Source organism: Macaca mulatta, chromosome 8 (genome assembly GCF_049350105.2).
Source record: "Macaca mulatta isolate MMU2019108-1 chromosome 8, T2T-MMU8v2.0, whole genome shotgun sequence".
NCBI lineage: Eukaryota > Metazoa > Chordata > Mammalia > Primates > Cercopithecidae > Macaca > Macaca mulatta.
Genome location: NC_133413.1, coordinates 7561124 through 7588001, shown reverse-complemented (window position 1 = coordinate 7588001; position 26878 = coordinate 7561124). Strand labels below are relative to the sequence as shown.

The window sequence follows — 26878 nt, the reverse complement described above, 5'->3', positions numbered from 1 at the left end:
ACTGCAACCTTCACCTCCAGGGTTCAAGTGATTCTCCTGCCTCAGCCTCCCGAGTAGCTGGGATTACAGGTGCCCGCCACTATGCTCGGCTAATTTTTGTATTTTTAGTAGAGATGGGGTTTCACCATGTTGGCCAGGATGGTCTCAAACTCCTGACCTCAAGTGATCCACTTGCCTCGGCCTCCCAAAGTGCTGGGATTACAGGCGTGTGCCACCGTGCCTGGCAGGAAATGTATTTAGTTATGCATGTAGTGACACAGCACCAACTCTTTTAGTCTGGGATTTACCTTGATAAGGTATCTGTTGGTACAAACAGTATCCAAAACCTGGCAGTATGCCTGCAGATGCATTACTTCTAGTGGTCAAGCTACGCTGTGGCATGGGGTTTGTGATGACAGTGAGATGAGATGATGCCCGCAAGAGGCTTAGGCCACTGCTTGTCTAGTATCACAACAAAGTGAACCTTTAAAATATTATGTAATATTTAATAGCCATATTTGGCAATATAACATATATATAAAACATGTAAACTTTATCACATATATATGAAATAACTTTTTATCACCAACTTTTGAGATCCATATTTTCCTTTATTGCTGAATTAATGAGGCACCAATAATCCCAGTAACATAAGTCAGAATTTATTCTGAAAATACCATAAAGAGACAAAAAGAGTTAGTCAAGTATTCTTGCCTGCTGGAGACACAGAATATCAATAGCACCTTTTTTAAAAAAAGACATGAACGTTTATAAAATTGCAGAACATATCTTATATATTCACATATAAAATCATGAACCAATAATAATCCGGATGAAAAAACTGATCTGTTTCAACATCAATAAACATTTTATTAAAAGTTTGTTCCACATATTAGCGTTCCCTCAGTACATTATAAGTACTTCAGCTTTCTATTTGAAGTGACTTTCTTAAAAATAACTTTTTTCTGCTCAGGATAACCAGGTATTATTATAGTATACGTATTATAATAACAAGGTATATGTCTTTGACCTCATGTATGACTCCCCAGTCACTACAGGAATAGATTTACTTTTCATACACAAATTGGGAAAGATGTCAAATATTGATAAGTATTGAAAAGTTGTAGCTACTCTAAACTGAGTAAATTAGTGATCGTACAAGCACTCCATAATAGTTGAATTAAAGGTTTCAAATTCAGTTAATTACATGAATATTTGATAAATATGTGAATGTTCTAAATATTAGTTTGACCAAAGTACTAATTTTCATTCTAATGATTGGATGTTACATAGTCTCTACATAATGTCAATTATACTAAGCGATAATGTAATTTCAAGTTCTTTAATCAAAAAGTATGAGTTACTCGTAATGAAAACTGGCACATAAGGAGGGGAAAAAAATCTTGTTTATAAAGCAAGCTGTGCAAAACTACAAGGACATTGTAGCTTTCCACCAGATATGGAGTATCTGCCAAGAAAATATTTTACTCAATCTTCAATCTAAATACTACTAAAACCAAATTAAGGTTAAAAATTATTTTACTATGCACTTGCAATTATACACACAAAATACTGCTTTGATAGACATTTTTTTCACATTTGTTGTGGTATATATCTGAGAGTTACTGTGTGTCTATAATAAGCAAATTTTATATTTCTATATTTCCTTTTTAAGAGATGGGGTCTCGTGCTGTTACCCAGGCTGTAGTGCAGTGGTATGACCTGGCTCACTGCAATCTCAACCTCCTGGGCTGAAGCGATCCTCCCACCTCACCCTCCCAAGTAGCTGGGACGACAGTTGCACTGCCATCATGCCTGGCTAATTTTTTTTCATTTTTTTGTAGACAGGTTCTCGCTATGTTGCCCAGGCTGGTTTTGAACTTGACCTTATTTCCTTCATCTATGATCAGTCTAGTTAGATCACTTGATTGACACAGACCTATTCAAAGAATGTAATTATAAACAAAGGAAAAAATAAAGCTTATGCAACCCATAGCAAGGAAAATTGTCGCCACTCTAAATTTTAGAAATCACATGGAAATGAAACATATGAAAAACTATCAGTATGTATGGTCTAAGAGTTAGCCAGATTGGCACTTTTATTCACCAACTTGGTTAATTTCAGGCATTTGACATGTTTCATTGAGATCACTTAATGATTACAGAATTGTCAAGCAAATTAACATTGGCCATGCATCTTATAAATTACAGATGAATGTATATAACCAAACTAATATACTGCTTCACGGTTTTGATTATTTTAGTGTATTTTTAAAAACTTTGCTCAAAGCTTAGGGAAAAGTATTGTGAAGAATGCAGGGCCAGTCATTAAGCCTATTTTATGTACTAGGAGACTGTTGGTGAATTTTAGGATCAAAAAATGTTAAACAGCACAGCCATTAGAGATAGTGAAAGATTTTATTTTTTTTTTACTTTCATCCAAACACACCCTTTCCTGAAAAACATAAAAGCATGCACATCGATGGCATTCTTATAAAGAAAAATTAATAACTAAGCTGTAAATCAATAATAATACAAACGAAAGTTTAAATGATATGTGAAAAGATTTACAGGTAGGTATACGGCTCTTAATTTTAGAAAATAATTCAAGTCAGAATTAATACAGGTTAAGGAGAAGCTTCTAATTTTCCAAACATTTTGATACAAAAATTTTTTCAACTACTATATTTTATAGACCGTTTGTGAGATTAGTATAGTTCTATGAAACATAACATTCAAGTGATCTTATGCAGGTCAGACTGCCTTGTTAAAATGAGTTAGAATCCACATAATTCCAATAGTATTGCCCCTCAAAGTTCAAATTTAGAACATATCCATTATATTCAAAATATGTTAAATCCCTGTACTTAACAAAGACATGGAATCGATCTAAATTTTACTTTACAGGTAAGAGAAAATTAGAATTTGGCATGAGGAAACTTTTCTTAAGTTTTACCCATGCCCCACTGATGATTAGGCCAACTGTATCCTGAGTGTGCATGGATGTGTGCATCCATTCTAAACCAATTCACATCACACGACTCTTCAAAGACGATGCTTGAAACAGTTTATTCTCTGGCCTGGGAGAAGCAGTGTAACACAGTCACTTGATTCTCCCTTAATCATTATTTCTTTCATTTTGCTTATCATGATCCAATTCGTATGTTTCATGTGGGCCATTGATATATTTTTGCAACAAAAATCCAGTAGCAGTAAGCAGAAATGTTAACTTAAAGGACTAGGAGGAAATCAAAGTTTAAATTATAACACAAAAATAGAACAGTTCACACCGAAAGGTCTTCTCCCATGGGATATATTGTTCCATGGCTGAAAATTGTGATTTGGTTCCTGGAACAAAGCTCTTGCTCTAAGGTGATACATATTAATGTGTAGCTCTACTAAACCTAATGGGAAATAAACAAATTCGTTCAGTCCTGATGAATTAATTCTGTATTTCACTGGCTTGAGAAGGTGAATTTCTTGACACAGACAAATGCAAAATGCCCCTGCAGTAGCTGGTGAAGCCCACTCACAAGGGCTTAAAGAGGTCAGCTCTGAAAGTGGGCAGCCCAGGCTGGCTCTGCATTTCTTCCCAGCAAGTCTGCGTGCAAGCCGCTGAGCGGCACCGCTGACGGGATCCAAAGGAAAAGGGCCAGAGCCCAGTGGGAATCCACCACATCACAGAAACGTGACTTCTGAACATCCTGTTCCATCAAAGAGAAGAAGGCAAAGGCACATGCTAGTAAATCTAGGCAGAATGTCTGCAGGCTCTCGTCACCTTAAAAATCTTGTGAACTTGGGGTCCAACCAAGGTGCACACTGACTATTTGGATATTAAAAAAAAAACAAAACAGAAAACCTTAATGTTTTCAAGCACTTATGGCACAGACATAGGGGAGTACTAATAGCATAAATATTCAAAAAGCTGGGAAATTTAAAGTTCTGCTATAATGAATCAGAATCACAATTTTAAGCTTCTTTCTCATATTTTATACCATTTTTTGTGTGTACAGGGTGTGCAAATTAAGCAATTTCAATAAATATTAGAAATTTATTTTGCAAATACAAAATGAGTAAAATCAGCTAATAACGCAATACAATAAAATCATGTGCTAAACAGAGCTTTCTCCCCATGAACACTTTTTACCCTTTCCTTTGAACATCCTGACACTTCTTAAATACAATTTATTTCACTGACTTGTAGAAATAAGCACAAGATGAAATATTAGCTAGCTGCAAGATACTAAATACTTTAGTAATAAGACCTTAGAGCTGTCAGGTTGTAATAAACTGAAAATAACAGAGAAAGTGAAATATGCTGCAAATTAATGCTCAAAAATGCAGCCATCTGACTTACAAAATACACAATCCTCCCAGCCTTCTCAAGTTGTCATTAGTTCATGGGAAATGGACAGAGTAGGAGAAACTCCATTTAGCTTTTACCCTTCCAGCAGCCCCGGTGCTAAAGTTGTATTAACCAGGTATGTCTGCCCAAGACCATTGCATATCAGCTTTCGTCACAAATTCTATTTTATCCAATCTTCAACCAACAAGGCTTTATTTACACTCCTTATTAAATTCAGGAAACAATTTGATGTCATGTGCAGCCGCCAAAAATAGACAATGTAGCACATCCCATTGTCTGGAGACAGCTATTTGTTTATGCTTTAATAGTAACCCACAGGCAGCCAAGTAGGGTTCCATATATCCAGGTGTTCACATACAGCTTCCTTCCAGCATCGGTCATAAGCATGCCTGCAGTCAAACCACTTAAGATCAACATTGATGGTAAAGTCTTCTTGATACTTAATTTGGAATTAACACTTTTCCCAGGAAATCTTTTTCTTCTTTCTGGATCTGGTGACTCATAAAATTCTATAAGCATCCTATGGCCAGAATGAAAAAGGTTTGGATTTTAGTCACTTCAGTATTTCAATTCAAAAAATATCAATTAGGTAGCTATTACATGCTGGAAAAGTTATGCAGGTCCTTGGAAAATAAGGATGAATAAGGAAACATCCAGAAATTTGGATTAATAGAAGTTTCTAGTCTTTTAAAATATCTTTAATATGCTCTATGACTAGTATACATGAATTATATATGTAATATTTCAACAGGTGGTTTTAAGCCATTTTATGAGAATGTTTTTTGTCTTTTAAACTTTTGATCTATAAAGTTTTACAGTGACCTGACTCACAAATGGCTAATAACCCGCTGCAGCTTCTCCTCCTTTTTATGTGGAGCTCCTATTCCACCAGAAGTCAAAGATAGGACCAGCGGTTCTTAGACAGCGGTCCCTCTGTATCCACAGGAGGCTGGTCCCAGGATACCCAGCACAGACCAAGATCAAAGGATGCTCAAGTCCCAGATATATGAATAAAATGGCATGTATTTGAATATAACATATACACATCCTCCCAAATCCTTTTTTTTTTGAGACAGGGCCTTACTCTGTTGCCAGGCTGGAGTGTGGGGCAACGATAGCTCACTGCATTCTCAACCTTCCAGGCTCAGGAGATCCTCGCACCTCGGCCTCCTGAGTAGCTGGGACTACAGGTGCACACCTGGCTAATTTTTGTATTTTCTGTAGAGACAGCGTTTTGCCATGTTGCCCAGGCTGTTTTGAACTTCTGGGCTCAAGCAATTTGCCCGCATTAGCCTCCCAAAGTGCTGGGATTACAGGCATGAGCCACCACAGTCAGCCCCCTTTTTTTCTGAGTGTTTTTGATCTGTGCTTGGTTGAATCCACGAATATGGAATCCATGGATATGGACTGCTCACTGCACCTGGTCTGTCCCAAAAACACCTTTATTCCCATGGAATTAGAAAGGCAGGTGAAAGAAGGAAAACAGCATAGTAATTCATTTTACCATCTTACATAAGATTTGTAAAGTTATAATAGCAGAACATACCCAACATAATAATCTAAAACACAAAAATACTGAAAGGAAAAGCACCTCTATTGCTTTATAAATCACACACCGTAGCGATAATCATTGTTTTAAAATGTCCAGACTCATTCTAAATATTTATAAATACTTATAAAATAAGTAGCACGTTAAATACATTTGTCTTTTTTCTGAGAACACATTTTCATGTCAATACATGCAGATCTTACTTTTAAATTTCTTCCATGGCCAAAGTGGTCCTGAATGGCTGGCTTAATAAATTACATCATGTACACTTGAGAGTCAACGAAAAATAGAAGCTTAAAGTTTCATTTTTAACCTATCACACTTTTAATCATTTTCACCTAGTAAAGTTAATCCAGGAGGGTTAATTAAAAACATTTCACTGTAAAACAAGGAAAAGAAGAACAATGATAGTTTCTTGAGAAGAAAATATATATTAAGAGAATAAAACAATTGGCTAAAATTTCTGAATATAATTAACCACAGAAGACATTGTGGATATAACCCTGCCAACTGCCCCTTCTATTTCCAACATAACAGCGTCATGTCTGCCTGCAAGTCAGCACAGTCCTCTTCCCCTCCCTTGCTTTTCTGTGCACACCGGCCCAGCAGCTGTCCTCACACAGTAACACCACTTTATGTGACCTGAGAGGTAGGTCTGGGCATCTGACACTGAAAAGTTTTTTTGTGTGTTTGTTGTTGTTTTTAATTTAATTTGCTATGTTATCATGTAGTATTGTCAAAGAAATACTATCAATGAAAGTAGATGGGCCCACTGTAACAAGTTCTTTTAGAGTGATTTGTACAAGTTTAAAACACGATCAGATACGCATAAAATTTGATTTGAATTTATAAAATGTATTCTTGAGACAATACAACTATTAACACTGGTTTCAAATTGTTGACTATACTGAAATCTAGTTGAACTGAAGTTCCAGAAGTGGTGGAACTGTTGTTACTCACTTATCTTTGATTTCGAAACGTTCATGCAGCCATCTTCTCATATGTTCTTGTTCTTCTGGGACATCTTTTTTGTCGATACGATCAATGTGAATATGAATTTTTGGACATTCTTTGCAGAGAAATTCTAGCAAACAACAAAAATAATTCATTTTGTACTATTTTAGAACTCATGGTCATATAAAGTAACATAATGGAAATAAGGTAATAGGACAAAAAAGTTGTGAAATGATGGAAAAGTACAGATTCCTTAGCAAAAATAAACAAAAGTTAAAAAAAAATAAGGATTATAAACTGGTGGTTGGGGGTTTCAAGCTGAAGTAGAAGAGCATGTTATAATTTCTAAGTCGACTACAATTACGTAAGTCATTAAGTTAAATCAATAGTACCAAATGTAATTTTTCATGTGACAACTTTTAGTGCTATACGCAGCCCAGGAATAGGAAGCTGGAGCCTCCTCTAAGTCCATACTCACCTCTCTGAAGGGACTCCAAAATGCCTACTACCACCAGCCCCCATCCTAGTGTGTCACCTGTCACCACGGTGACTGCTGCCTCCCCACCAGATTGTGAGCGCCACAGGGGCCGAGAGGAAGCTGGTCTGGTTCACGATGGCACCTCTTTACCTGGCACACAGCTGGGCACTCACAGGCGCCTGATAATCCTCAACTCCTTTCTCGTCGCCTGACACACAGCTTCTCGTCACTGACTGCTACACAGCCACAACAAACTTGCGGGAGCAACCGCCCCTCCTCTCTAACTTGGCCATTGGTTTCTAATCATTGCTACTCCTTGCTTTCCTGATACCTGCCATATTTTAACATATTATATAATTGGTAAAATAACCAAAATTCTTACTGTGGAATAGCCATGAGCCCTGTAAACAACTGTAGTTTTTAAGACTTGCTAATTTGAAAAAAGGAGACAGTCTTTTTCAGCCTCGATTGCACAACAGATGAGGCTATTATCTATCCCAAGAAAGAACTTTGAGCCTAGAAACTGCCTTCTTTGTAGGTGGCTCCTTGTGGAAAGGTAAGAATGTTAACATATTTAAGTTCCTTGGAGAACAAAGAAATATTCGTAAGATTTAAGAGCTGACTAAGGTAGGGAGGTGTGCCGAGTGGGACACTGAGACCTTTTGCCTGAAATTGAAAACGCGTTCAAAAACGTGTTCTGAGAAATGATGAATCCTACACTCCACTGTCCGAGGAACACTTGTCTTTGCTCTTTCAACCCCACACACTTCCCGTTTTTGCTAAGTACTCTCTGCAACTGCTCTTCTTGATTTCAGTGTCGAGCTCTCAGTAACATGCAGCATTTAGGTGATCAAAAATACCCTGTATTCTTATACGCTTCCAGGAGCAAACTGGCTTTAATAACACATGTGCGAAACAGTAAACAAAGATTTTAATTTTTCAATATTTTTGTCTTAATTTTCCTACAGTACTATCATCTGAAAAATCAAAGAACTGCTTACAAAGCATTTTCAGCAGCAGAACTGCGCCCTAGGGAAGCGCACACACGGTGCAGTCAAGCAGCCTGGGTCTCCACCTCTGGGCTAACCTTGGGCAACTCTGTCAGCCTCTCTGTGCCTAAGTGTCCAAGTCTATAAAATAGGGACAATAATAATAGCACCACTGAAAGGGTCACTCCAAGAAGATTTCAAGCACCTACAGGAGTGCTTGGCACACAGTATGCACTATGTGTTAGCTATTATAGTGTTTTAGCCACATATTACTTCTCACCCTATCTTATTTCTATTTCTGATACATAAAAAGACAGATTCCAATACTAATTTCCCTGCCTTCACTGAATTGTCTAGATCTCCACCTCAACATTTCCATAATTAACTAATCATCTGCTCAGCACTGCAAACACCCAATATTTCAAGCGCTGGCACACAGACTGTAAGGAAGATGGAACAGACTGCATTTCGAATGTCAGGAATAGAAAGCTTCGTGGAGTACAGTGCTCAGGACGTGGCAGGGCCTCTACTAAGACGCCAGCTTTGGAAGAAGGGGCAGTGCTGCTGTGAGGAAAGGACTCCAAAATCTGCATGGGTCCTTTTGTTTTTCCTAAAACTTACATGTGCTCAGAATGCGTTTACAGCATGCTTTTGAGTACGTTGATTATTTCATTCAATCTCTGCAATTCTACGCAGGCAGGGGCTGTTATTATTTCCTTGTAAGATGAAGAAACTAAGTCTCAGAGAGGACCAAGGCCCAGCGTAGGCATGGTGGGGCTGTAATAGCCAAGTCCCCAAGGTTCAGGACCCAGATAGGGACTATGAGAGGAGCAGGCAACAAAGTGGAAAGCAGTTCAATGTCAAATGACATTTAGGAGGTTCTAACACTGAAGGCAGGAAATAAGTGGCATAAATACTTCCTATAGATTTAATAGAGTACTTATATATCCACATTTGCAAAAGCTATCTTAGTTGAAGCATAGTTCATATTACATGAGTAAAAATTACCCTATAGCACCTTAGGGAATCTAGGAAAAAATACTCTAAGGTATAACTGTTTTTCTACCTATAAATTTCTAGTAGGCACTAAAGTACACTGATATGCTTGGGTAATACAGAAAGTCTTCCAAGTATTCGTATGGGTTACAGGTCTATTTGCTGTAGAAACCAAGTCCCATTTGCTCTGAAGGCAACACACAGGACCCATAACCAACAGGATGAAGCTGGGTAGATAACTGCTGTTAAATCACATCAATGAACACTATATAGCCTTTAAAAAAAAAAGTTATGGAAGTATATATACTGACATGCACAGCTGTTTATGACACACAAGAAAATATGAAGAACAGGAGCTACAGACACACACACAATCTCATCTTTAAAAAACACATAAAGGCACATACTCTCTCCAATATACAGACATTATAAAAAAGAGGATTTAAAGGAAAATATCCAAACTGTTAACTGGGGTTACAGCTGGACAGGTGAACTTGTGGAGATTTTTTCTTCTTCTTTTGGGTTATCTGTAATCCCCTCTTCCCTGATCCACTTTTTTTTTTTTTTTTTTTTTTGAGGCAGATTCTTGCTCTGTCACCCAGGCTAGAGTCCAGTGGCATGATCTTAGCTCACTACAAACTCTGCCTCCCGGGTTCAAGTGAATCTCCTACCTCAGCCTCCTAAGTAGCTGGGATTACAGGCGCCTGCCACTGTGCCCAGCTAATTTTTGTATTTTTAGTGGAGATGGGGTTTCACCGTGTTGGTCAGGCTGGTCTAGAACTCCTGACCTTGTGATCCACCTGCCTTGGCATCCCAAAGTGCTGGGATTACAGGCATGAGCCACTGCGCCTGGCCTCCATGTTTTTAAATATAAAAATATGAATAGACATGGAGAGTATATATGTTGTAATATGAAAATACTGGTGGAAAAACTTAACTAGGATCACACACAATACTTAAATAGAATATCAAATGTTGTCCTTAAGCACACAGTTTATTATATTACACCAGCCATTTCAGAAATATAATTTAAAAAAAATCAATAGTAATCAAACTACCTTGTCTCATCTCTGCCGCAATGACATCTTCCATGATGACAAGAAGGAGTGAACCATGCGAGAATGCCCAGGTGGGCTTTGATTTATACCTCCCTTAAAATGAAACTTACACCATAAAACGGGAAGGACAAGGGACACTACTGGCTGCCTCTCTCTTCAACATGAGACCTCATGGAGGTGACCGCAAGAATTCCTGTAGCATTTGTTAGCATTGCAGCTTCTACCGCTTCCCTGTAGAGCGCCCTGGTAGCAACATGGAGTGGAGCAGAGGCTCTGCATGTTCAACAATCACTGCAGCTAATACTGACAAACAGTGATCCCCCAGAATGCTTTGAGAAACACTGGGCCACGGCACATCAACAATCTAACAACTTCATGAAAAAAATTATTTCTTAATTGCACCATAAAATATGAATATTAAATCGCCTGCTATATATAGATAACATTTAATACTAATGAAATTGGCCACAAAGTACTTAGAGTATTCCAAGTTACAGAATTTTATACCTAACACAACTTATACCAGATTTCATATAATTTAAAGTGACTATTAATCTAAAGTAGATTATAACCAGACCAGAACACCCATCAATTCATATAAACAACTGAAAGCAGGGCTGAGTCAGTGACAGAAAACAAAAAAACAATGAAAGCAGGGTTTTTCAAGCTACGGGTTAAAAGCAACACACTAAAAGGAAAAATGTGTTATTATTATGTCTTATGTGCACAGGTATACATGTAGCATAATATCTCAGAAAGTGGGAATGCTAAATCTAAAATGTGAATGCATTTGTATATCTGAGATAAATGTCCAAAGCAACTTCTACAGAGATTTATACTATATTGCATTCCTAAGAGCAAAGTATAAAAATGGCTGTTAATACTTTAATCTCACCCACTGAGCCTATGATCAAACCTTGGGATGTTTGTCCACCTAATGGATTAAAAAAAAAAAAGGTATCCCCTGTAGTTTTAATTTGCACTTATCTTATGAATGAGGTTAAATGTAAAATGTCTGTTCTTGTCCTTTACCCATTTTTCTTTCTAGTTATCAGTCATCTTCTTGTCAATTTGTAAGTGTACTTTATACATGAAGGAAATGACCCCTTTTCTATGATCTAAGTTGCAAATAATTTCCCAGTTTGTCTTTCAATCCCGATTTTACTCTGGTGTATTTTTCCTTTAATTCAGAAATACTTTATCCTTGACTGAAGTGGTAAGATTTTATTTTCTTTTTGGTATCTGGGTGTCAGAAAGGTCAACCTTTCGAAAAGAGACACAATTTGTAATGAATACACAGAGGCAGTGACCACCCCAAAGCCACAGTCAGCTCACATGTAGCAGAGGATAAGCAGGGCAGTGGGAGGTTGGAACCCAGGCAATGCAACTCAAAGAGGGTTTTGGATTCCTCAAGGCACTTGCGATGCAGCTGGGAAGAGAGAAAGACAGAGCCCTGTGCTAAGTGCCAGCACTGTAACACATGCCGTCAGTGCCACAGCAGTACTGCGAGAGCAGGGGTAGAAGGCACAGTGCTATGCTGGGAAAGGCGCCACCTATCACTCTGGGGGAACAGTAGGCTTGGATGAGGGCAACAAAAGAGAGGGTGGTTTCCTGTGGAAAGCAGGATTGGCCACACAAAGTCTTTGACTACTGAATATGCATGAGGTGCAGGAGGACTCAGTCAGCCAGGTTCACCATGGCAGAGGCTTCACGGCACAGTGCAGGACGAGGCGAAGGCAAGGCAGAGCTCAAGGCTGGAACACAGTCCTCTGAAAGCAGGCTATAGAGGCTGGCATTACCCATGAACTCTGCTGAACCAACGGGTTCTTAGACAGGAGGGGACATGATAAAAGTAGCAGCATTTAAACAAAATTATTATGGGGAGTCTATCTGTTTTTCATTGGTTATAAACACTTGTTTAATCTTAAACTATGTTTAATAAACTAATGACAATCTTGCTGAACAACTAAATGTCTTGTTTTCAAATGCAAAAATAGGTAAATAACTCCTTCAATAGTTTAAAAGAGAAAAATATTAATATGCCACTTTTTTATAAGAAGGGAGGGACGGTAGAATAAGAATATATCTGACAATAGCTCAAAGGTTCTTAAAACCTAACATGTTTGACAAAAAAAAAGGTCACACTTAACTGTATTTCTTCTTGTCACAATGACACCAAATTTCATAAATATTTTATGAAAAATACAGCAAAAGGGCAGCACTAATAATGTGCACCTCAGTACTGCCAGGGGCGTGCTCCTTCTTCACGCCTTCCTCCCCTTTACAGAGCGCTCCATTTGTATGTGTGAACTCTGAGTAGAAAGAGGCCGGATTAACGATAACTGGTTAGTCCACAGGACTAATACGACAGCCAAGAAACACCGCACTTTGCAGGACTAATGAAATTTCAACTGTTACATCTTAATAACATCTTTAAAAATACACCGGGTAAATGTAATGAAGGAAAAAAGTTCACTTAACCTACTTTGCAAAACTCAATTCTACATAAACATATGTATGCACCATATACATCGCGTGGCAGGCATTTCAGGTGCATGAACACACTTACCCGTCATGGTCGGTGACTCTCTTCGCTGCCCTCCATTGTCCTTCCCTTCGTAAACCACCGTAACATCATAAATTGCATCTAAGTAATTCTTCATGCAATCAAAAGCAACGTGAGTTGCCTTTATTCGTGGTGTCAGCACATGTTTTAATACTGCAAGGCCTAGAAGAGAAGTCAATTCCATGTTGTCATTAGTTACACAACACCTCCACAATAAAATATATTGTTGAACATCTACATTATTTTTAAATTCCCTCAAATAAACACACCAGAATCTATTAATGCCACAACCTCCTATCTTTAGGGCTTTAAGTTTAGAAAGCACTCTCACTTGCCTTTTTCTGTTTAAATCAATATTCATTTGCTATATATTGATCAAATATCTACATGTACAAGTCACCATGCTGGAAGTTTATGGCCTACTGGAAACGCTTCAATCTAGTAAACCCTGGCAAGGGTAAATATCAGTGCCCTCGCTTCTGGCCACTGAACAAAGGTGACAGCAACTTGCCCATGGTGACTCAAGATTTCCTAGCAATACAGTCACACAGCACATGGCCTCCTGTGTCTGGCTTCTTTCACTCAGCATGGATCTGAGGTTCATCTGTGTGGCTGCAGGTCTCAGTGCTTCATTCCTTTTTACGGCTGAGTAATTTTCCGTCTTGTGAACAGATCACATTTTGTTGACCTATTCATTGCTTCATGGATGTTTGGGTTGCTTCCAGACTTTGGCTATTATGAATAATGCTGCCATGAACATTCATAGGAACTGCAAATGAAGGCTGCACGTGAACAAGCTTTTGCATGAACATACGATTTCATTCCTCTTGGCTATATCTGACATATTTTTAAAAGGTTCTTTAGCTGGGGGACTACTGCAATTATCCAGAACAAATTGCATTCATCAGGTTCCTACTAGGGTTAAGGATTTTGTTCTCCTCTCCTTCCTATTACCTCCCTTTTCCTTGATTAAAATATTTACTGACAATGTAACAGAAAACAGTAGTTCTCAATAAGTGACATGAAAATAGACTACACAAAACTAGTCTAGATTTTCTACTGGCCTCTCTCCAGGGAAAGCAGCTGAGTAAGGAAGAACAGCTATTACATGGTGGGACTGTCCCACACAAGAGTTTTTAAAATGCAGGGTGGTGTGGGAAAGACAAAGATTCCCACAAGCACATATCTGACTTTAGTCCCCAGGGCAGGGGCAGTTAAACTGATTCACGAACTTACAACAAAAATCTCAATCACATACCAAGCTGGGAAGCATTTATTTGTCAATTAAACTAGTTAACACTTCCTTCTTTGCTACTGGAGCTCATCCAACTTTATGAAGTCCAAAGTTTCAAAACATCACTCTGTGGTGTTCACTAAAACAACTAATTACTAGAATCCAAGTAAGTTAGTAGGGAAATAAAGACAGAAAGGTAGTATTTTTAAAACATAAAGGGAAATGAATTATCATGAAAGTTTAAAAAAAATAGCTTTGTGACATGAATCATAGCCATTAATGATATGTAAACAAAACTAAAAAAAAAATCTTCTAATGAAGGAATACACTGGGAATAGCTTCAATTATTCCAAACATTTTCTGTATCAAATTGTCTGTATCAAATCCAAATCCTACATAGTCCCGGTTTTAGTATCCAACTCTTGAAAAGGGATAGCCAATGAAGATGAGGAAAAACAAGGGGACTGTGGTGGTGACACAGGTGCGCCAGAAGAAAACAGCTCAGGAAGAGCAAAGTGCTCAGCTGCGTTTGCTGGAAGACACTTGAAAGGCCCAGAACTGAGACATGACTCCCAGGCACAATGGAGGGTCCATGACATCTTGATCGATATTTTCAGTGCAGTGGTGGGAACTGAAGCTCAAAAAGTGGGTTCAGTGAGGTGCCAATATGTGAGGTGAGAAAAAAATAAACCACAGCAAACTCTTTCCTGGATTTATTAACAAATGGTCTATTAATTTCCAATGGTTAGAATAATATGAGAAGCTTTTACTATTAAAACAAATAAAACCTGGCCCTTCTTGGATAACTCCAAAGTCACTTTCCATTTCTAAACCAGAGCTCATAATAAACTCTAGTCCACACGGGGAATTATTTACAACCTCTGACCAAGCGGTCACCAACTCTCAACAGTGATAAGAGTTAAAACAAAAACAATTTTATAGTAATAATATCGAGGCCAATTAGAATTTCGATAGAGAGAAACCCAAATAATGACATATTCTTAATTAACTGCTCTAGCTTGAGACAACCATATTGAGATCTGACTACTTTCCAGGGAGCTACATAAAGGCCTGAGCCCAAACAGAGAAATGTGGTAGCTATTCAGTTACTTCTTCCTGGTCACGATCTAGTGTCTGTTCTGATACCTGCTTTGCCTTGTTTCCCTTTCCAGAGCTCCTGAATTTCTATTTAATGCTAACGACGGCCTAGCATACCCTTTGACTGAGTTTCTCCCTAAGGGTCATTTGCGGTACTGGTTGAGTATAACTAAAATTTTGCAGTTAGTATTACATTTTGGAAACATTATGAATAAATGAAAATACACTGGACAAAAAAACTTTAATGATCCCTGTAGAGAATTTTACATTTATACACAGAATTTAGTCTGCAATGTATTTAATATATATTATCTCACTTGATTCTCAGAAATTAAGTAATTGAGGCTCAGAGAGAGAAAATCTTGCTCAAAGTCACACAGCTAGAAAGACCTTATAATGTCTGGTTCAGTATTTTTCTATGCCATAATTAATAAGATACTATTCTGAAACTATAAATCAGTTAAAGATTAATGAGACAATAAAAAAATTTAAATAGCTACAGGACATGACAGAATGTCTTAAAAGAGATAGAAGATATTCTCAGAAGGTAAAAATATTACTCATACTTCAGGGTTTTTTGAAATCACACATATCTGATTGGTGAAAGCTTCAGGGAAAAGCACACTGGAGAGACGCCAACGTGGAGGTATACAGCACACAACGGCGGGCAGAAGGACTTGTGAACAAAGGTACAGAAGCAGGGACCCGGGAGGCCTCTGGAGCACTTGTGCAGAGCAGGAGGGGCTAAGTGTGACAAACACACCAGGTCACACTGCTGTAAGCTTCAGAATAAACACTGATCTGTAGGAGCACAAGGATTGGAGGCCAAAGAACAGACTGAATCTAGGTGCAAAGAATAACAGTTCTAAGTTTCACAAAGAGTTTTGGACATTCAGTCATAAAGCAACAAAGTCCTGAATTAGGAATGAAGCAGTGAAAACTGAAAAGATAAAATGTAATAAAGTGAACACCAAATATATAGTGAATCAGCAACTGACTGAATGTGGTCACAGGGGAAAAGGAGAAAAACAATAACTAGGCTTCTGCTCCAGAAGGCATAGACAAGGCCACGCCATAACTAGATGGGGAACGGCCAGGAGGAAGACATGCAGAGCATGCCGGCGTGCACGCCCCTGCCATGCAAAGAGAGAAGTGGGAGGGCAGCAGGCAGGGAAAGAAAGAGAACATTGAGCTGGGCGCCGTGGCATGTGTGTGTCTGCAGTCCTAACTACTCAGGAGGACTGCTTTAGCCTGGGAGTTGGGGAGCGGGCGAGAGAAGGAAGGGAGGGAGGGAGGAGAATAAAGAAAGAAAACAGAAAGAAACAGAGAAGGAGAGAAAGCGAGAGAGAACGAGTGAGGGAAGGAAGAAAGGGAGGGAGGAAAGGAAGGAAAAGAAGGAAGGGAGAGAGAGTGAAAGAAAGAAGGAAGAAAGGGGGGAGAGAGAAGATGAGTTCAAATTGGGCATACTGAGGTTGAAGTAACAAAACATTCTAGAAGTAGTTGGAAATATGGTCTGTAAAATGGCAAGAATCAACCAAAGCTAAGCATGTGGAAATCGTGGGAATGGATAACTGAAGTAATGGCAGTGGCTGAGAATAATAAAGGGCAGAAGATGAAAAGGCAAGAAATACAGACTATGGAAACATCCATATTAAAAAAAAAAAAGGTAAAAATAATAACAGGGAATAGGACAAGCCAGGAAATAAAAAAAAGGGGGGAAACCAATGTAATACAAACACCAAGGGAAGAGAATGTTTAAAGGAAGAGGAGGTGATATTTATCTTCATAAAGAAAAATAATACTCCGTTGTTTATTTCTACAATAAAGTTAAAATTGTTTTCTGGTTATAAAGTTATAAAAATGCTGAAAGTTAACAAATATGACAACTGACACAAATCATATGATGCTTTGGAGGTCACTGGTAAGTCAGAAGTGGGATACATTTCTGGAGACTGGATGGAGTCAAATACAAGAAAGCAAGGGGCCCAAACTTCTCTTTGCACAGCTACAGACTTAGTTATTTCAGAATGGGAGTATATTTGCAAGCTGGGAGAAATCCCAGCAGAGAAGTAAGGCTGACTGACGCAATGATGGAGATAGGGCAGATGGAATCAAGAGCTTAGAAACTGTTGACGCTGCCATGTCTAAGAAGAAAATTTTTCTCCAAAGTTTTCTTCTTAGACATGGCAGCTTCAGCAGTTTCTTCCAAAGAAATCAAGTCAAGAGAGTCCACATTAAGATTTTGAAATCAAAAGGGATATTGGGTACACTGTTTCCAGAGAAACATTACTTTCTGAAGGCAAAAAATCCTTGAATGTGAGGAGAAAAAAAATCCATGAAAACCATAAGAGTAGTCAAAAGGAGAAAAATAAAAACTGCTCCGCACAGACTTGGCTGGGCTGAAATGAAATGGCCTGGCTTGGCTGCAGAAGGCAGTCAGCATTGATCTTATAATGTTCTCCACTGCTAAGGAAGGGAAAAAACAAACAGGGTTGCCAAGGGCTGAGGAAAGGCAGGGCAGGAACAGAACAGCCCAGCATTGGGATGGGCAGACCCCAGGGCTGGGGCAGACAAGAGCTGCAGAAGGGCCAAGAAAAGACAGGTTAGAAATGAGCCAAAAACACAGGTTCAGAGCAAGTGAGGAGGAGGGAGAACCAGAGTCAGCTCCGTGGTGCGGGCGACCCAGTGCCATTTCCAGACGAACTTCAAGGTGGTGAAAGCAGAGCATTCAGCCACGCACAGGACTCCACACAAGAGAACAGGGCCTCCCCCCAGGAGCCTCCACAAAGGACTGTAGCTCTGCCAACACCTTGACTTCAGCTAAGTGAGACCCTTTCCAGACTTCTCAACTGTAAGAGAAGAAATGTGTGGTGTTTTAAGCCACCAAGTTTGTGGCAATTCCTGAGAGCAGCCATAGGAAGCAAATACCCCTTCTTAAGGGTGAGAGTGCCGTTACCACCCAGAGCTGAGCACTAGCTTTCTTGTTTGCTATGCTGACTTTCAGAAGTTGGCTTCAAAGTATTAATTTAATTTCTACTTTGATTATGAGAAAGAAGAAATACTTGTTCAAGTGTGTGGGTCATTTGTATATCTTGAATTTCTTATTCATGCCCTTTTCCCATTTTTCTGGTTTATGTCTTTTCTTACTAATTAGGAAGCACTTTTGCAATATTAAGTATATTAATATCCTATATTATAAATTATTATTAGCTTGCTATTTGCCAACTAAATTTGTTCATATGATGTTTGAGACATAAAAATAATGTTTATTCAGTTGTCTACAAAGAAAGAAATTGCTTTGTAGCTTATTCCCTTTGTTCTCATGTTTTGAAAGGACTCTCGAATCTCTATAATCGCCAGTGTTATTCATCCTATGAATAACATGCAAATTCTAGATATATGGTTTGCCATTACAGACACACCATTACATTTCTGTTTTCTATTATGAGAGTTCAAAAAGCTTAAGTATGTCACCTTCGCTAGCTACTATGGTTTTAACCATGGCAGTTAAAAACAAAACAAAACAACAACAAAAAAACCACCATAGGGGCCCACTTTAATGGGTTCAGGTAGCAGATTAAGATACATTTAATTCCAAATTCCTTAAAACCACTAGAAAGCCAAATATCTAAAACAATACCAAGGAAAATGAGTTAAAACAAAACCCTTCATACAGCTGAGAAAAGTTGAAATATTACCGCAGTGCCTGCACTTCTGCAAGACCCCGTATGAACAGCTTCTTCCTCCATGTCTAAGTTTCCTATAAGAGGTATGCAACTGCTATCAATTTGTTCTTTCTGTGAATAAAACTTAGGCAAAAAAACTGAATGATGGAGTTACCAAGACAAGAAATATGAGTGTATGCATGGAAGGATAAATTCTTTTTTTTTTTTTTGAGACTGAGTCTGGCTCTGTCGCCCAGGCTGGAGTGCAGTGGCCAGATCTCAGCTCACTGCAAGCTCCGCCTCCCGGGTTTACGCCATTCTCCTGCCTCAGCCTCCGGAGTAGCTGGGACCACAGGCGCCCGCCACCTCGCCCGGCTAGTTTTTTTTTTGTATTTTTTAGTAGAGACGGGGTTTCACCGTGTTAGCCAGGATGGTCTCGATCTCCTGACCTTGTGATCCGCCCGTCTCAGCCTCCCAAAGTGCTGGGATTACAGGCTTGAGCCACCGTGCCCGGCTGGAAGGATAAATTCTATCTTCAATATGCTGAGTTTGAGACATCCCTTTGGGCCAGTCAAACGAAGCTCTCTAGTGGACAATTGTACAAATGGGTCTAGAGTTAGGCAGAGAGATATGGAGGGGAGGAAGCTTTTGTGAGTCATCACCAGTTAAGTAAACAGTGGCTCAGGCCATGGATTTAGAGGAAGACCACCATGAGAAACGAAAAGTGAAATTATTAAGACCAAAACCTGACATTGGAAGTAACACATGAAGCAGGGAAAAAAGCAGAAAGAGGCTGGAAGGCTAGGAAGTAATCACCAGAGAGTTGGGAGGATAACGAACAGCCCCACAGAAGTCTAGGGAGAGAATTTCAGATCAGACCAAAACAAATTGAGGGCAGAGTGAGTACTGAAAACAGTGCTTACAACAAAGGTAGACTACAGATTCAGAAGACTTTGGCTGTTACGGAAAGGGGGAAAAGTGGGTGCTAGGAAGAGGAAAACATAAATTTGAGAGAGAGGGGTTTTTATTTTGTTCTGTTTAATAAATGGGAAAAGGGCAACAGAGATAATGGCGTTGCAAAAGAGCAACTGAAATGACAGAACGTGATGTCTACTAGACAGAGGAAGCAGTGAAAGTCAAAAGGGAGCTGACAGATTGAGAGACAAACTGAACCCTCCTATTCTGAACCACTCCTCAATAGGACATGTGTTTAAAAACAAACGGGCATTTTTTAAATGTACTGTTACAAATGATGTCATATTGTAAGAACCTTGTAAAAGCTCCCCCTTATCATTTTTAATTAAACTAAAATTAAATAAAATTAAAAATTCATTGCATGCACTAGTTACATGTTGAATGCTCAAAAACCACACTGGTCGGAGCCAGCACACTGGACAGAACAGATAAAGAACTTCACCATTATTGCAGAAAGTTCCATTAGATGACACTGTCACAGGCCCTGGCGTAATGTCACAAACAAGGTATTTGCTCAGTAAGTGACTATCAGCATTTGGAGATCACATACTAAATCATAGTCAAGCTTCAAAGACACCTCTAAGAACATAGCATAGCCACTGTTTTCTCTATACTTCCCAATTTGGTTAAATTGCATAACTTATTGGTGTATCAATTATCCAATTTTCTAAAATACGGATATTAAGAACATTACCATTATTGAGGACATTAATAGCTTCCAAGCACTGTGAGCCAACTTTGTGTAACTTCTCCATTAGAAACTTGACATATTTTCTAATCTAATTCTCACACAGATTTAGATCTACTTACAAGGCATATGTTCTTTTAAGAGATGAAGAAGCAAGCTCAGTCTCATTACGCAACTTGCAAGGTGCAACCATACAGCTAATAAAAGTCCAAGTTCGGACTCCAACTTACGTCTGTCAACTTACAAAACAGAAGCTCCATTACACATAACCTACACTGTAGAAAAAGCTTCCATCTACATAATCATGTTCTTAGATAGATTTTAAATAAATCCATGGCACAAGAATATGTATCGTAACAAGCACTTGAACTCAATTTCTCAGATATATGTAATAATAGCATGCAAGTGAATTAAGGAGAAGAAACTTCATTTCCTAAGAGATAATATGTACATTAATTCAAGGAATGAATACATTCATTCTTTCAATTGTAAAACAAAAGTATCTTTTCCAGGAAGAAAAACTAAAAATGTTATTATCTTATTTGTTCAAACACTGTCAAATTTTTACTTACCACGTTGGGCAGCAAATGCCTGACTAGCTGAAAGGACTTTTGTTTGCTCTGGATTATACCTTGTACCTTCTGGAAAAATCACAAGATACATCTGTGGGACATAGAGCAAATTTGGTTTATTTGGTGTGAGCTTTGTTGTTGTTATTGTTGTTAACTTAAAAAGCTAAACCTACTAATGCTAAGAGAGTATTTCCTACAGTAGGAGAAAATGTATATTTATTTACACGTGACCTTCATTTCAGGCAGAGCAAACAAAATGTAACAATTCAATTAAGTCTGAACATAAAGTGAAATATATTTTAAATGCAGTGCTACATTCATTGGTAGGTCAGCCATGAAGAATCTAAAAACATTTCTAATTACACGCTAATAATTCACTAACTAAAAATAGGCCATGAAATGCTGACTCATACAAAGCCTCAATGACTTTTTTCCCTTTGAGATCCTGTAAAATGTCATTTTTAGAAATATAAATTTTAGAAATCAGTATCCTTAAGTACCAACACTAAAAAGTACCTCATTTGAGGAAAATCATATACCAAATTCCCACCATGCAAAAGGTTCAAAATGTTCACATTCAAAAGCTTCACACGAAATTCCTATTTTACATAGCTCCTTTAGTGCATTTAAAATTTTATTTATAAGTAACCTCATTTGTTATATAAACTGAAACTAAAATAATATAAAGAAGAATATCAAGCTGGATGTTTAATAAGTAATCAATTAGTCTAAGTTTTTACACTTATCTGCTTAGGAAAGTAAAAACAGAAACATTAAAATTATACAGCAAAAACTCCTAACTTGAGAACCGAGTTACAAAATCTACACTAATAACTTTGATTGACAGCCGAAAGACAAAAATAAGATATGCATACTAAATCTTTTCAGATACAAACAGAATACAGAAAACAAGACAGGAGCTCATGGGAGAAAACTATGTTCATTGGATCCATTCTTGCCAGATCTCAGACGGTACTCAGACAATACTGTCTACCTCTGTACATCTGGTACAGAAGCCTTCCTTCATCTGGATGGCCTCTGATGATAAAGCTCCTACTGAAAAACCTACGTGGGACTGAGTTTTTTCTTTAGATACTGGTATAATGGTATCTGAAAATGTTGTACTTTCAGCTTCCATGCAAATATGCAAGCTTTTTGTTCATTCATGTAATAGTCTCAACACCCACGCCGGACTTAGAAATTAACAGATACTATATGTGTCTTTAATAATGAAGATTGATCAGATCTGTTAAGAAAATGTAGAAAAATGGGTAAAATTTGGAAAAAAAATACAAAATTCCTTATTATATTCCAGTAACTAGAAGGAAAAACGGGAAGACAAACATTAAAGCTAGTTCTAAAAACCACATTCATTTTCATGAAAATGTATTTTGTATCAGTAAGGTTTATATTCAAAGCCATGAAAGCAACTACTGTGGGCTATCAGCTTTTAACTCAATCATTTATAAATAAAATGATTATTTCAAAGGTTAATAACTCATGTGGTATCATTTGCTGTGTCTTGATGTTTAATTTAAAAGAACACTGACAGACAACAAGAAAGAGTGAATTCATTCAGAGCTAATTCGGAAACTATTTCTTATAAACTTATTATGTTCCAGAAAATGCACACAGGATAACAACACACATGGTCCTTCCCTTCATGGACAAGTAAGGAAAAGAAATACATTAAACAGACTAATAAAAACATGTAGGTACATATCATGATATGATTGCAAAGAAAAAGAACAAGGTGTGATGAAGGAAAATGATGAGAAGAAATTTAGGAAGGGCAATGGGGCTAGGACCTAAAGAATGGGTAAAAGAATGAATGCTTTTCCCTAAAGATGAGGAATATGGAAAGGATTTCCCTCACACCAGTTCTACTCAACGCTGTACTAGGAGGTCTAGCCAGAAAATTTGGCAAGAAAAAGAAATAAAAGCCATCAAGACTAAAAAGGACAAAGTAAAACTGTTATTTCTATAACAATGACGTGATTGCTTATGTAGGAAATCCTAAGGAATATCTTTTTTAAGTTACCAGATAATGATTAAGTTTAGCAAGGTTGGTATATTAAAAAATTATATGCCTAGGTCAACGATCAAAAACTTGAAAATGTTTTATATGTCTTCTACAATAGCATCAAAAACTAAAATTCTTAGGGATATATCTGGCAACAGATGTGCAAATCTGTACATTAAACTACAAAACACACTGAGATAAATAAAGAAATAAGTAAACAAATACAGGTTATGTTCATGAACCCAAAGATTCAGTCCTGTTATATCAATTCTTCCCAAATTCATCTATACCTTCGATACAATCAAAATGAAAAGCCCACAAACTTTGGGTAGAAACTGTCAAGCGAATTCTGTAGTTCATATAGAAATGCAAATAACCTAAAATAGCCCAAACAACTTTGAAAAGAAAGAACAAATTTAGAAGACAACTACAGTATTTAAAAATTTATTACAAAGCAAGCATTATTAAGACAGTATGGTATTGGCATAAGGATACACATATAGATCAACATAACAGAACAAATAGTCCACTGATCTAGGGATAACAGACCCATCTATATTCAGTCTACTTATTTCAAACATTGGGGGAAAATAATCTTTTCTATAGTGACGGTTATCTATATTTAAAAAATATAAACTTCGACCTTATACCATATAAAAATATTAATTAGAAATAAATCCTAGAACTAAATGTAAAAGCAAAACTCTAAAATTTCCAGAAGAAAATAAAGGAGAAAATCTTAGCAACCTGGAGTTTGGCAAGGACTTCTTAAATAGGATATAAAAAACGGAAATTATGAGAGAAAAAAAAATCTATAAATTAAGCTTAAAAGTATGTTCTTCAAAAGATACATTAAATTTATAAAAATAAAAAAATACGTTCTCAAAAAAGATACTATTTATAAATAGGAAAAAGCAAGTAACAGATGCAAAAACCTTGTACAGGAACATTCTTAGGAGCGATAGGCTCACCTCATTTTATCATGCTTCGCTTTACTGAGCTTCACAGAAATTGCATTTTTTCCCGTTGAAGGTTTATGACAACCTTGCATCGAGCAAGTCTACTGGTGCCATTTTTCCAACAGTATGTGCTCACTGCACATCTCTGTGGCATATTTTAGTAATTCTCACAATATTTCATATTATTATATCTGTTATTGTGATCTGTGATCTCTGATGTTACTATTGTAATTGTTTGGGGGTGGCATGAATTGCACCCATATAAGATGACAAATTTAATTGATACATGTCGTGTGTGTTCTGACTGCTCCACTGATGGCCCGTTCCCCTGTCTCTCTTTATCTCTGCCGCCCCTTGGGCTTCCCTATTCCCTGAGATACAACAACATTGAAATTAGGCCAATTAATAACCCTATAATGGCCACTAAGCGTTTCAGTGAAAGGAAGAGTCGCATGTCTCTCATTTTACATCAATAGCTAGAAACGGCTTAGTGAGGAAACTATGTTGAAAGCCAAGGCGGGCCAAAAGCTAGGCCCTTTGCACCAAACAGCCAAGTTGTGGATGCAAAGAAAAAGTTCTTAAAGAGAATTAAAAGTGCTACATCATTGAACACAAGAATGATTAGAAAGCAAAACAGCCTTATTGCTGAAAACGAGAAAGTTTGAGTGCTCTAGATAAAACATTAAACAGCCACAACATTCCCTTAAGGCAAATCCTAATCCAGAGCAAGGCCCTAACTCCGTTTAATTCTCTGAAGGCTGAGAGAGGTAAGGAAGTGACAGAAGAAAAGTCAGAAGCTAGCAGAGGTTGGTTTGTGAGGTTTAAGGAAGGAAGTCATCTCTTCATAACATAAAATTGAAGTGTCAAGTACTGATGTATAAGCTATAGCAAGTTATCCAGAAAATCTACCTGAAATAAAGATTAAACAGAAGATCTGGGATTTAAACATGAATCTAATTTCAAAACCAATACTCTTATCCACCAGGCTGCCTCTTATCTGAAAAGGACCTTAAGTGAAAACTGGAAGAAAAAGTGTAAGTCTCCATATTTGTGCCGTAAGTTTTACTAGCTCATATTCTAACCAAATGACTTCCATTAGTTATTTTTATCACAAGTATGCTTCATTTGCATCCACAACCAATAAGTACCTTAATAAAATACTGCATTGTCCCAGCAATAATTATGGAGATGTATTTCTTCACAATTTATAATACAAATATAATTTTTGAAACAAAATTCTGCATTTCTTAAATACTAATACCAAATAAGAGCTGATATAATCATGAAATAGATTCACTAGAACTATTAAGCCACATGAAAACTGGCTTAACATATTCTACCATGTCACTTACTTAATCCACCTTCAGAAAGAAAAGAATCATCAAGAACCTGAGTAAGATGTACCTGCTCTCACACGGCGTACATATTAAGAAATGAAACAACCATCCAGATTCTTAGAAGCCCCACCTGAGACAGCGACAGCTGCTCAGCACTGCCTCTTGAACCTGCCAGTCTGTTATCCATACTGCACTAGGAACATAAAAGGCTGGAATTTTGCCCACAAAAAACAGGAAGGCTATTCTGGTAGCCCATAACAGACTAGGTTATTTGAACCAAGCTTCCTACTGAAAACAACTTAAAAAGCTGGATATAACATTATTTTAAAAGTACCCAAGAGTTGGCAAGATGTTAAGACCGAAATTAAGCAAACACAGTAAAGCAGAAGTAAGCATAAAACAGAACTTTGTTTTACAAGACTCAGAAGATGAGGGGAACAGAAACCAAAGCCCACAGACCTTCCAATATAAATGTGAAGAGAGAATCAGAAGGAAACACCAAAGGCTCCACTTTCAGGGTGAAAGTAAATGAGAGGTGAGCAGGTCTCCTGTGCATCTACAACCCTGGTCGCACTGCCTGAATGGCTCAGTTCACCTTCAACTCAGAATTTGGTTTGGGTGGGGCCCACACTAGAGGAGCCTGAAGCGGCCCAGCTAAAACAGGCAGAAATGTTCTCTGGAGAAAGACACTCCCACCTGAGGCTTCAACTGATTTCCACAAATAACTTACCAAATACAGCCAGAAGCAAAGGAAGCTAACAGAGCAAACAAGGAAAGAAAGTACCATGAGCAAGAACCAGCAAAAAACAACAGACTCAGACAGGACTTTAGGCACTGAAATAACCCAACACATCTACACACCTTTTAAATTATGCCTTTAACACTTAAAGAAACAAAGACAAGCTTGAAGATTAAAACCAAAATAACAGATTTGATAAAAACCATATAGCACTTCATATAACGAAAAACAATAAATTTAAAACACTGAAGGTGAATAGATTTGTATCTATTCTGGATTGTATTTTAGAACAGAAAAAGGACATTAGTGGAAAACCCGGTAAAGTCTGAATAAAAATCTGTAGTACAATTAACAGTGTGGTACCAACGTTTATTTCTTAGTTTTGACAAATATATACCATGTTATGTAAGATGTCAACATTAGATGTTAAAGCTAGATGAAGAAGGCTGGGCGTGGTGGCTCAAGCCTGTAATCCCAGCACTGTGGAAGGCTGAGGCTGGTAGATCACGAGGTCAGGAGTCCGAGACCAGCCTGGCCAACATGGTGAAGTCCTGTCTCTACTAAAAATACAAAATTTAGCCGGGCATCGTCGCACATGCCTGTAATCCCAGCTACTCAGAAGGCTCAGACAGGAGAATTGTTTGAACCCAGGA

General features: G+C 37.8%; 1 protein-coding gene across 2 annotated transcripts in view; it reads right to left on the bottom strand.

Moving 5' to 3' along the window:
- Window positions 1-579: 579 nt before the first annotated feature.
- The window catches only part of AGPAT5 (1-acylglycerol-3-phosphate O-acyltransferase 5), a 53995-nt gene continuing 27696 nt past the window's right edge, over window positions 580-26878 (bottom strand). The window contains 4 exon segments of one of the 2 annotated variants that reach the window (NM_001257833.1): window positions 580-4865; window positions 6855-6978; window positions 12939-13097; window positions 21168-21258. In NM_001257833.1, coding sequence (NP_001244762.1) covers window positions 4640-4865; window positions 6855-6978; window positions 12939-13097; window positions 21168-21258 — 600 coding nt within the window. In that variant the 3' untranslated portion in view covers window positions 580-4639. 2 annotated transcript variants of the gene reach the window in all.